Raw genomic sequence first — 12087 nt, forward strand, 5'->3', positions numbered from 1 at the left:
TTGTTGTTTTTCTTGTTGTAGTCAACTCTAATCTTAGATTTTAATAGCCGACTGATGGATGAGGAGTTTCACAGTTCTGGAAAATAGTGAATTAAGCCGAGGAATTAGTTCAGTCAACCTGATTGATGCACTGAGGAGGAAGTGTTTGGACAGATTGCAGCTGAGTAAGAAACTGCTTCTTTATTTTCATTATTTATCGCAGGAAGTCCATTTCTTACCAACACCAGAACAAAACTAAATTACAGTTGAATCCATTTGATCATTTTTTTAAATATGTATTTTATTTCAAACATGTGTCAAAACAGGTTACAGCAAATAAACACCCCGGAAAACATACTTCCCGACAATCAACTTTACAGTCTGTATAGATTTTTCCCCTTTTTCACCCTTACCCCCCCCTCCCCCCCTGCGATGACAGCCCCTTTTTCACCCTTACCCCCCCCCCCCCCCCTGCGATGACAGTCCCTCAAACACGATCACAACATCCCCACCTTTCCTCAAACCCTCAGGAGCTCCTTAACCCATATTTTATCTTCTCTAATCGCAGGAAGTCTTACAGGTCACCCAACCAAGCCGCTACCCCCAGTGGCGATGCCAACCGCCACTCCAGCACAATTCACCGCCATGCAATCAGAGAGGCGAAGGCCACAACATCGACCTTCCTCCTCTCCATGAGCTCCAGCTTCTCTGAAACCCTAAATATCGTCACCAAAGGGTCGAGGTCCACCGCCTCCTCCACTATCCTGGCTGAGACTGCAAACACTCCCGCCCAGATTCTTCGCAATTTTTCGCTACCCCAAAACATGTGGGCGTGATATGCTGGCTCCCGCCCACACCTCTCACACTCATCTGCTACCCCCTGAAAGAACCCACTCATTCTTGCCCAAGTCATATGCATCCTGTGCACCACCTTAAATTGTATCAGGCTCATCCTTGCACAAGAGGAGGTTCCGTTTACCCTTCGCAGTCCCTCACTCCATACTCCCCAATTGATCTCCCCTCCCAACTCCTCTTCCCATTTCTCCTTGATCTTCACCACCCGCTCGCCTCCCTGCTCCCCCAGCCACTTATATATATCCCCAATTCTTCCCTCCCCTTCCACATCCGAGAGCAGCAGTCGTTCCAGCCGGGTGTATCCCGGCAACCCAGGGAACCCCCTCCAGACCTTACGCGCAAAATCCCTAACCTGCAGATACCTGAATTCACTCCCCCTCAGCAGCTCTGCCCTCTCCCTTAGCTCCTCCAGACTGGTGAACCCTTCCTCCAAATACGGATCATTCACCTTGACCAGCCCCACTTCTCTCCACCTCCTGTATACACTATCCATTCCCCCGGCTCAAACCCGTGATCCTCGCACAGCGGCGTTAGCACCGACATCCCTTCCACCCTAAAATGCCTCCTCAGCTGATTCCATACCTTCACTGTGGACTGCACCACCGGGCTACCTGAATACCTACTTATTGCCATTGGCACTGCTGCCTCACCATAGCCCTCAAACTAGACCCCTTATAAGATTCCTCCTCCCATCCTAACTCACTATACCCCTTTTCCTTCCAACCACTGCCGCACCTTGTCCACATTCGCTGCCCAATAATAATGAAGCAAGTTTGGCAGCGCCAATCTCCCCTACTGCCTCTGCCTCTGTAGCAGAGTCCTCCCCACCCTCGGCACCTTCCCCGCCCATACAAAGCCTGAAATGATCATGTCCACTTTCTAAAAAAAGGCCTTTGGTATACTGATCAGGAGAGCTTGAAAGATAAACAAGAACCTTGGCAGAATATTAATTTTCACCACTTGGACCCTCCCCGCCAGCGTTAAGTGCAGTGTATCCCACCTCTTAAGATCCTCCCTAGACTCCTCCACCAGCTTCGTTAAGTTCCACTTATGGAGCCCCATCCATTCCCTTGTTACCTGAATCCCCAAATACCTAAACCTATCCCTCGCTACCGTAAATGGCATCACCCCTAAATTAGCCCGCTGTGCCAGCTCATTCACCAGGAATACCTCACTTTTTCCTACATTCAGCTTGTACCCTGAGAATCCTCCAAACCTCCCCAGCAGGCCCATAATCCTTCCCACACTCTCCAGCGGATCCGAAACATACAGCAAGAGGTCATCGACGTAGAGCGACACCCGATGCTCCCTCTGTCCCCTCATAATCCCTTGCCACTCTGCCGACCCCCTGAGAGCCATTGCCAACAGCTCTATGGCCAGCACAAACAGCAATGGTGACAGCGGGCAACCATGCCTCGTAACCCTGTGTAAGTCAAAGCTTTGTGAGCTCATATCATTCGTCCTCGCCCTTGGTGCCACATACAGCAACAGTACCCATGCCACACATCACGTCCCAAACCCAAGCATTCCCAAAACTTTGAACAAGTACCGCCACTCCACCCGATCAAATGTCTTCTCCGCATCCATGGACACCACGACCTCCTGTACCAGAGCCCCCGACAGATTCATCACCACATTCAACAGCCGTCTAATATTACTCGCGAACTGCCTGCCATTCACAAAGTCTGTTTGATCATCTGCCACCACCCCGGGGACACACTCCTCCATCCTCCCCGCCAACAACTTAGCCAATACTTTCATATCCGTGTTCAATAGTGATATGGGCCTATACGACCCACATTCCACCAGGTCCTTCCCCTTTTTCAGGATTAGTGTGATTACTGCCTGCGTCATCATCTCCGGCAACTCCTTCTTTTCCAGTGCTTCATTAAACGCCCCCAACAGATGTGGTGCCAGGTCCGTTGCAATTTCCTTATAAAATTCCACCGGGTACCCATCCGGCCCAGGGGTCTTCCCCGACTTCTTATCCCTGATATTATCCAGCACTTCCCTCAGCCCCAGGGGCTTCTCCAACGTCTGCCTCTTTGCTTCCTCCACCTGGGGAAATTCCAGATTGTCCAGAAACCGCTCCATGTCCCCCTCCTCTCCTCTCGGGTCCACCTCGTAAAGTCCTTGGTAGTACTCTCTAAATGCCTCATTTATCTTCCCTGGCTCTGACACCACATCCCCAGCCCCAGTCTGATCTTCAATATGAAAATGAAATGAAAATCGCTTATTGTCACGAGTAGGCTTCAAATGAAGTTACTGTGAAAAGCCCCTAGTCGCCACATTCCGGCACCTGTTCAGGGAGGCTGGTACGGGAATTGAACTGTGCTGCTGGCCTGCCTTGGTCTGCTTTCAAAGCCAGCGATTTAGCCCTGTGCTAAACTAGCCCCTGGATGCAGCCTGCCTCTGCAACTGGTGCGCCAGCATACAGCTCGCCTTCCCCCCATACTCATAATGCACCCCCCTTGCCCCATCCGCGATGCTGAGGAGGTCGTGGATAGCACGTTCAGTGAGTTGGTCACACCGCAGATTAGGATTGGTGATGGAGACAGGGAATGGGTGACCAAAAGGCAGAGAAAGAGCAGGACGGAAGTGCAGGTGTCCCCTGCGGTCATCTCCCTCCAAAACAGGTATACCGTTTTGGATACTGTTGGGGGAGATGACTCACCAGGGGAAGGCAGTAGTAGCCAGGCTCATGGCACCGTGGCTAGCTCTGCTGCACAGAAGGGCGGGAAAAAGACTGGCAGGGCTATAGTCATAGGGGATTCAATTATAAGGGGAGTAGACAGGCGTTTCTGTGGTCAAAAACGAGACTCCCGAATGGTATGTTGCCTCCCGGGTGCTCGGGTCAGGGATGTCTCCGATCGGCTGCAGGACATACTGAAGGGGGAGGGTGAACAGCCAGTTGTCGTGGTGCATATAGGCACCAACGATATAGGTAAAAAAAGGGATGAGGTCCTACAATCAGAATTTAGGGAGTTAGGAGATAAGTTAAAAAGTAGGACCTCAAAGGTAGTAATCTCAGGATTGCTACCAGTGCCACGGGACAATCAGAGTAGAAATTCAAGAATAGTCAGAATGAATACGTGGCTTGAGAGATGGTGCAGGAGGGAGGGGTTCAGATTTTTGGGACATTGGAACCAGTTCTGGGGGCAGTGGAACCATTACAAACCGGATGGTCTACACCTGGGCAGGACTGGAACCAATGTCCTAGGGGGTGCTTTTGCTAACACTGTTGGGGAGGTTTTAAACCAATGTGGCAGGGGGATGGGAACCCGATTAGGAAGTTAGAGGTCAGTAAAGAAGCAGCAAATAAAGCCAGTAAGATACGAGACAATAAACTCAATGTGACTAAGGGGAAGAGTAGACAGGGAAGAGATGATGAACGCAAAGGTGGTCTGAGGTGCATTTGTTTTAATGCGAGAAGTGTAGCAGGTAAGGCAGATGAACTTAGGGCTTGGATCAGTACCTGGGAATATGATGCTATTGGTATTACTGAGACTTGGTTGAGGGAAGGGCAGGACTGGCAACTGAATATCCCAGGGTATAGATGCTTCAGGAAGGATAGAGAGGGAGGTAGAAGGGGTGGAGGAGTTGCATTACTCGTCAGAGATGATATCACAGCTGTGATTAAGGAGGGCATGATGGAGGATTCGAGCACTGAGGCAATATGGGTGGAGCTGAGAAATAGGAAGGGTGCAGTAACATTGTTGGGACTTTACTACAGGCCTCCCAAAAGCGAGCATGAAGTAGAGGTACAAATATGCAGACAGATTATAGAAAAATGTAGGAGCAATAGGGTGGTTGTGATGGGAGATTTTAACTTCCCCAACATTGAATGGGATTTGTGTAGTGTTGGAGGCGTAGATGGAGCAGAGTTTGCAAAGAGCATCCAGGAGAGTTTTTTAGAGCAGTATGTAAATAGTCCAACTCGGGAAGGGGCCATACTGGACCTGGTATTGGGGAATGATCCCGGCCAGGTGGTTGATGTTTCAGTCGGTGATTACTTTGGGAATAGCGATCACAATTCCGTAAGTTTTAGAATACTCATGGACAAGGGCAAGAGGGGTCCGAAAGGAAGAGTACTAAATTGGGGAAAGGCAGAGTATAACAAAATTCGGCAGGAGCTAGGGAATGTGGATTGGGAGCAGCTGTTTAAGGGTAAATCCACATTTGAAATGTGGAAGTCTTTTAAGGAAAGGTTGATTAGAGTGCAGGACAGACATGTTCCTGTGAAAATGAAAGATAGAAATGTCAAGATTAGGGAACCATGGATGACGGGTGAAATTGTGAGACTAGCGAAGATGAAAAATGAAGCATACATAGGATCGAGTCAACTCAAAACTGATGAAGCTTTGGAGGAATATCGGGAAAGTAGGACGAATCTCAAACGGGCAATAAAGAGGGCTAAAAGGGGTCATGAAATATCTTTGGCTAACAGGGTTAAGGAAAATCCCAAAGCATTTTATTCGTATGTAAGGAGCAAGAGGGTAACTAGAGAAAGGATTGGCCCACTTAAAGACAAAAGAGGGAATTTATGCGTGGACTCAGAGGAAATGGGTGAGATTCTTAATGAGTACTTTGCATCGGTATTCACAAAGGAGAGGGACAAGACGGATGTTGAGGCTAGGAATGGATGTTTAAATACTCTCGGTCAAGTTGTCATACGGAAGGGGGAAGTTTTGGGTATTCTAAAAGACATTAAGGTGGACAAGTCCCCAGGACCGGATGGGATCTATCCCAGGTTACTGAGGGAAGCGAGGGTCGAAATAGCTGGGGCCCTAACAGATATCTTTGCAGCATCCTTGAGCACGGGTAAGGTCCCGGAGGACTGGAGAATTGCTAATGTTGTCCATTTGTTTAAGAAGGGTAGCAGGGATAATCCAGGGAATTATAGACCTGTGAGCTTGACGTCAGTGGTAGGCAAACTGTTGGAGAAGATACTGAGGGATAGGATCTATTCACATCTGGAAGAAAATAGACTTATCAGTGATAGGCAGCATGGTTTTGTGCAGGGAAGGCCATGTCTTACAAACCTAATAGAATTCTTTGAGGAAGTGACAAAGTTAATTGATGAGGGAAGGGCTGTAGATGTCGTATACATGGACTTTAGTAAGGCGTTGCATAAGGTTTCCCATGGCAGGTTGGAGCCCCACCTCCACCTCCAGAGTCATCACACGATAGCTGTGGTCCGAGATCACTCCTTCAATCTCCCAAATCTGTGACCCTTGCACCTCCAAACACTTCTCCACCCGTTCCTAAGAACTCTTCAGGGGTGTCACCACTTCTTCAATGGCCTTTGCCCAATCTTCCCGCATTTGTTCCCTCTGCTGCTGGAATTCAACTTTAATAAAGGCCATCAAGTCAAGTTGAAGCCTTCCAGCTTCCATCAGCCCTCCCCCGCCTGCATGCTTAAAGTGCCTTTTGCTGTTGTTGCAGCACAAGTCTGCTTCAGTTTTTTAGCCAAATCTCTCACTGTTTTCTGCCAGGTCTGGTAACCAGCAGCCATGCCATTCCTGGGGGAAATTACTCCTCCAACTTTTACCTACGTCCTTTCATCAAAATTCCACCCAGTATTAGTTAAAAAGAGCTCTTTTCTGTGACTTTGAGCAGGAGCTGCCCTGTATGTGACCACTCACTCCATGGTCCACACCAGAAGTCCCATTCGATCATTTTTGGTTACCAGTATGAAATACTTTCCTACAAGATCAAACCAAATCACACAATTCTCTTTTTTTCCAATTAAGGGGGACTTTAGCGTGGCCAATTCAGCTATCCTTCACATCTTTTTGGGTTGTGGGGGTGAGACTCTCGCAGACATGGTGAGAATGTGCAAACTCCACACGGACAGTGACCCAGGGCCGAAATCAAACCTGGGTCCTCAGCGCTGTGAGGCGGCAGTGCTAACCATTGCATCACCATGCCTCCCTCAAATCATACTTCAATCACAGGCGGGACGATGTCAGTGCACGATATGGTAACAAAATTCTCAATCCATTTTTTAAGAATATGCCACTTCCAGCAGAAATGGGTATAATGGTATGTGAAGTTGGACAATCACCCCAACTGATCCGTGCCCATTTTACATGGCGTTGGGGTTTGGACCTGACAGTGGTGGATTCTGTCTGAAACAGGTGAGTAAATTGAGAGAGGGGAAGTAGCATTCTGATATTCAATAGCACAGGGTCTACCCTACTGAATCTTTTTAACATTTTAAACACCTCAGGGCTACACAGTGGTGCTGTGGTTAGCACTGCTGCCTCATGCCACCGAGGACCTGGGTTTGATCCCGGCCCCGGGTCACTGTCCGTGTGGAGTTTGCACATTCTCCCCATGTCTGCGTGGGTTTCGCCCCCACAACCCAAAGATGGGTGGATTGGCCATGCTAAATTGGCCCCTAATTAGAAAAAAAAAAAGAATTGGGAACTTTAATTTTTAAAAAAAAGACCATTTAAACACCGCAATTAGATCACCCCTCAAACTCTGTACTCGAGGAAATACAAGCCAGGCTTAATCAGAAGATCACATGGGCTGGCTTCTGTGCCTAAAGTGAAGAACCTCATTTGATTATTCATTTTTTTTGTATTTTCAAAATCCCCAGAAAACAAAAGGGAAGAGAGAAGTTATCGAAAATTCATCCAAGAGAAACCAGTCGGCACTATAGAATTCAGAGTAAGTATTCTCCGATTCTGTCACTTTCTTTGCTTGGCTTTCTAATTGGCAGATAGAGATATGTGTGGTTCTATTTACAGGCTGGAATGGAGGACACACTCTGTAGCATAGCCCTGAAGTTCAACAGTACACCAAATCAACTGGTGCAACTGAACAAGATGTATTCACAAAGTATTGTTCCTGGGCAGGTATGTGAATGGTTTGGGGTTTTTTCTTTTTTTTAAAATTTAAAGTACCTCATTCTTTTTTATTCCAATTAAGGGGTAATTTAGCGTGGCCAATCCACCTACCCTGCACATCTTTGGGTTGTGGGGGTGAGACCTATACAGACACAGGGAGATTGTGCAAACTCAACACGGACAGTGACCCAGAGTTGGGATTGAACCCGGGTACTCACTGCCATGAGGCAGCAGTGCTAACCACTGCACCACCGTGCCACCCCAAGATATGTGGGCAAGAAGAAGAACTCTAGATCCAAATCCCAAAAAGAGCAGGAATTATTGAAAACGCACAGTGGATTACACAGTAACCGGAGAAAAATAATTCAATGTTTCCAGTGCATTGGGATCTGTTTTCAGTAGTACTTTAATGTGAGTGCATAAGTATGGAAGTAGGGCAGCACAGTGGTGCAGTGGGTTAGCCCTGCTGCCTCGCGGCGCCAAGGTCCCAGGTTCGATCCGAGCTCTGGGTCCCTGTCTGTTTGCACATTCTCCCCGTGTTTGCGTGGGTTTCGACCCCACATCCCAAAGATGTGCAGTGTAGGTGGGTTGGTCACGCTAAATTGCCTCTTGATTGGAAAAAATGAATTGGCTACTCTAAATGTATTTTTTTTAAAATAAAAAATAAGTGTGGAAGTATCTTTACTAAGTTTTCATACATACCAACAATCTTTCACTGGTCAGACATAGCCTTTTTCCATTCACACCTCTGAAATTCATATAGGGAGTGATTCTCCGGCCTCTTTGCGCTCTCGCTCAAGCGAAATGAGGCCGGTGAATAGCGTGAGAGGCCAAAAACAAGATCTGCGATGGTGGCAAACGGTTTGCAATGCAACCGGCCCGCTGAAATTGGGATCTCACTGTAGCATGGTGAGAAACCAATTATTATCACTTAAACACCATTTCCATACAATTAATGAGAGTGACCCTATATCCAACGGCCTCTCACCATTCAGCGGCCTCTCCAGCAAGTGGTCATTACTGGCACCGATTAGTATTTTTAAAAACGTGAACCTGGCGGAAGGGCTTCTGTGGGGAGCCAAAGAGGTGAGTAGCCACCTTTGTTCACAGGCAAAGAGCCCGGGAAGCTGGGCTTGCCACCCCAGTGCTCGGCTGGGGGTGGGGGATGCTTGGCTGGAAGTGAGGGACACTCCGCAGGGGTGGGAGACCCTCCACAGGGGTGGGCCATCATGAGGGTGTGTGGAGTGTGGGGGCAGGCACTGGCGGGGCAACCACCCGTGGTACCACCATGCCAACTCTGGATTGTGTTCACCCGTTCCTGGGGCAACACTTGTCCCTGTCCGTCTGCCCCACCGATCACCCAAACCCCCCCCAATGACTGCTGAGGCCTCTGGCTGTGCAGAGCTGAAGGCTATTGCTGATAGGGAATTGGCAATCGTGGTTAAGTGATCACTTCACAGATGCCAAGAGGATTCCCGTGGGTGGGCAGGTCATGTAGCAAGTGGGAGTCATTGCCTAGTATCCCAATCATATCTTGATGTCTGGACACTGTGCTTGAACACTGTGGGAGGCAATACACAGCAGTCAACGTCCGAACACCCAGGGAATGGGACACAGCTCCAGGGACATGTCCACGGCCGGAGGTTGGGTGACTTCCACGAGGAGGAGGGGATTGCCTGGAGAGAAAAGCAATGGGTCCGGGGTTTAGCCTGCATTGCAGAAGGAGTTTAATGTGTTGTACAAACCCCACTCCTGCTGGAGCCGCTTGCCCCCCCAATCCTGCCCCCCCCCCCCCACATCCTCCCCCGGTGCCCTCAGTGAACCTCAACGTGCTTGGCCCTCCTAGCTCTGCCACTACAACTAGATGTTTCCCCAGGATGCACAACTGAGGTGGCAGCAGCCAGCTGCCTACCTCATCCCGTAGCCCTCAATGCCCCTGGGGAGTGTCCTCTGCGGACTCTGGGGTCGAGGGCACTGGCTCACTTGTCAGCGACACATGAACAGCCGTGCCACCCTGTCCCGTGTGCTGAACGCGAGATGCGGCCTCATCAGAGACGTGGAACTGTAGGGAGCTGGTGCCAACCGTCGCCACTCCATGGGAAGGGTCCAGGTTGGCACTTAGCACCCCCTCCTCCCATAGAGCCCTGGGGTTCACCTTGAGACGGAGTGGCAGCTGGTTAGAGCCCCGGCTGCCCCTGCATCTCTGGCTGTGCAAGCCCTGGTGGTGCCCCATAGTCCACACCAAGATGTCAACGCACTTGATGATGCTCCTCAGTGACTGGGACATGCTCTGCAGTGCCTCAGCCATGTCCACTTGGGACTAGGAGCAACTCTGCAGAGCCTCAGCCATGCTGATCTGAGAGCGGGGCATGTCCCGCAAAACCTGACCAAGGTCAGCCTGGTACTGGGTGAAATCCCCCAGCGAGTCTCGCATTCTGCCGAGACCCACATCATGGCTGTCACCGACTGCACGACGCCTTGACTGCTTCACTAATGGTGCCGACATCATGCACCAGGCTCTCCACTCCGGTAATCACCCTAGCAGCGTTGGCCTTGATGCCACTCATTGTCGGCACCATCACCTGTGCCCGTAGCCTCTGGGGCTCCTCCAATCAGCTATGGATCTGCTGGAGCGACGCTGACATCTTCCCCTGAATGTCCCGGCCAGTCCCTATCGTCTCCATCAGCTCCGGGTAATCCACTTCCAGAGGCTCAGCGTCAGGCTGGGACCCTGCTGGGTCCTGGGATCCAGCAGCCTTCCAACTGCAGTCTTGCATGGGGGTTCCTGTCTTCACCTGAGGTGCATCATCAGCAGTATGGTGCTCATCAGATTGTGCCCGGAGTTAGGAGAAGGTGCCGCCCGGGATGGGCCGGCTCCATCGGCTGATAGACATGTGGTCAGTGGGAGAGATGGATCAGTCATTGGGGCAATTAGTACTCACGTTTGACAGGTGCTCCAGGTGGAGCCCGGTGGGTCCTCTCCTCGACCGTACCAGTCACCTCCAGAGCCCTCTCATCAAAGTAGGTGAGGAGTCTGATGTCCGGCACCCCACCGCCAGTCTGGGCCCTCTCCCGGCGATTGTGGGAGATCTTTTCCTGAGGAGGCACAGAGAGGGCATCATTAGCAACACACGTGATTCACTGTGGTGTGAAGGCGGAGTTGGGAGGTTGTTTGAGGGGTGGGCAGGTGACTGGTGGTCACCTGGTCTACTCACTCATGCTGCCCGGTGTAGGTCGTTGACCTTCCGACACTGGAGGCCAGTCCCCTGGTCACACTGCCCGAGCTGACTGCTGCTGCCACCTCGTCCCAGGCAGCACTTGCTGTCTTGTGGCTCCCCCTCCGGTACTCTCAGGGGAACAGGACATCCCACCTGGCCTCCAACGTATCCAGGAGCCTCCCTCGGTCAGCGTCCCCGAATCTTGGGCTGGTCTCCTGGCCGCCATTATTGCGAGCTGGCTGGGTTGGCTGAGCAAGTGCTGCTTAAGTGCTGCTCAAACCTGTTAGCAGGGGGCTGGCGAGCACGGTCCCGGCAAATCAGCTGGCAAGCCTTCATTTGAGGCTAGAAGCCCGTAAGGCCTTGTTAAGTGGACCAATTAACGTTGAATTATGTTGCCGGCCTCGCTGGGCCGAGCGCCGGGAAACAGGCAGGAATTACCTTTCGCTACCAACTGAGAAACTTTTCCGGAGAATCATGCCCATAATTTCTTTCATCAGATGTCATGAGCAAACAGTGTTGAATTAGAGTTTGAATTCAAATGGTTTCTTTCCTCAACATTACAACCCAAATTCTGATGCATTATGGTACATTCACGTGCACACACAAACATATCAATTAATATTAATTGAAGCAGAGACCAGGGGTGAATTTTCATGGGGAAAGGGCCCAAAGATTATGAGTCGAGGTATCGTGCTGTTTTCCCAACTCTATTTCCAAGGACGACATTGTTTTGAGGTCCGGCAAGGTTACCCGCCCTCACAACGTGGGAAATCAATTAGTCTCAGAAAGAGCCTTGTTACCGAGAGGTTAATGAGGCCGACTGGGATTTTTCAGTCATCTTCAGAATCCCACAGTAATGGGGGATTCAGTTCAAGTCTCATCAGAGTCACTCAGCTCCAGATCTTAAATTGTGACCCCTGCCCCTCACCCCCCCCCACCCCCCCCCCCCCCCCCCCCCCCCCCCCACCCCACCCCATAACCCAACTGTCACCTATTGATTAGGGTACACCTTGGTCAAAATTCCAATTACTCAGGGCGGAATTCTCCGCAGGGGGCCGAATTTGTGAAGGCCGTCGTGAACTCGGCCGAGGTTCACGATGGCCTCGGAGCCCGCTCCCCGCACCTAATTCACCCCCACCCGGGGGGGGCTAGGAGCGGGCCTCCGTCTTTCTCGGCAG

The 12087-nt window shown here is 50.5% G+C and overlaps 1 protein-coding gene across 9 annotated transcripts in view; it reads left to right on the forward strand.

The window, feature by feature from the left end:
- The window catches only part of si:ch211-15d5.11 (nuclear receptor coactivator 7), a 211452-nt gene that overhangs the window by 70273 nt on the left and 129092 nt on the right, over positions 1–12087 (forward strand). For 8 of the 9 annotated variants that reach the window (XM_038796508.1, XM_038796519.1, XM_038796536.1 and 5 more), the window contains 2 exons: positions 7442–7512; positions 7593–7700. In XM_038796508.1, the coding sequence (XP_038652436.1) occupies positions 7442–7512; positions 7593–7700 (179 nt within the window). Of the gene's footprint in view, positions 1–43; positions 165–7441; positions 7513–7592; positions 7701–12087 lie in introns of those variants that run through there. The other variant, XM_038796554.1, reaches the window with a different exon arrangement.

This window comes from Scyliorhinus canicula, chromosome 1, assembly GCF_902713615.1.
Source record: "Scyliorhinus canicula chromosome 1, sScyCan1.1, whole genome shotgun sequence".
NCBI lineage: Eukaryota > Metazoa > Chordata > Chondrichthyes > Carcharhiniformes > Scyliorhinidae > Scyliorhinus > Scyliorhinus canicula.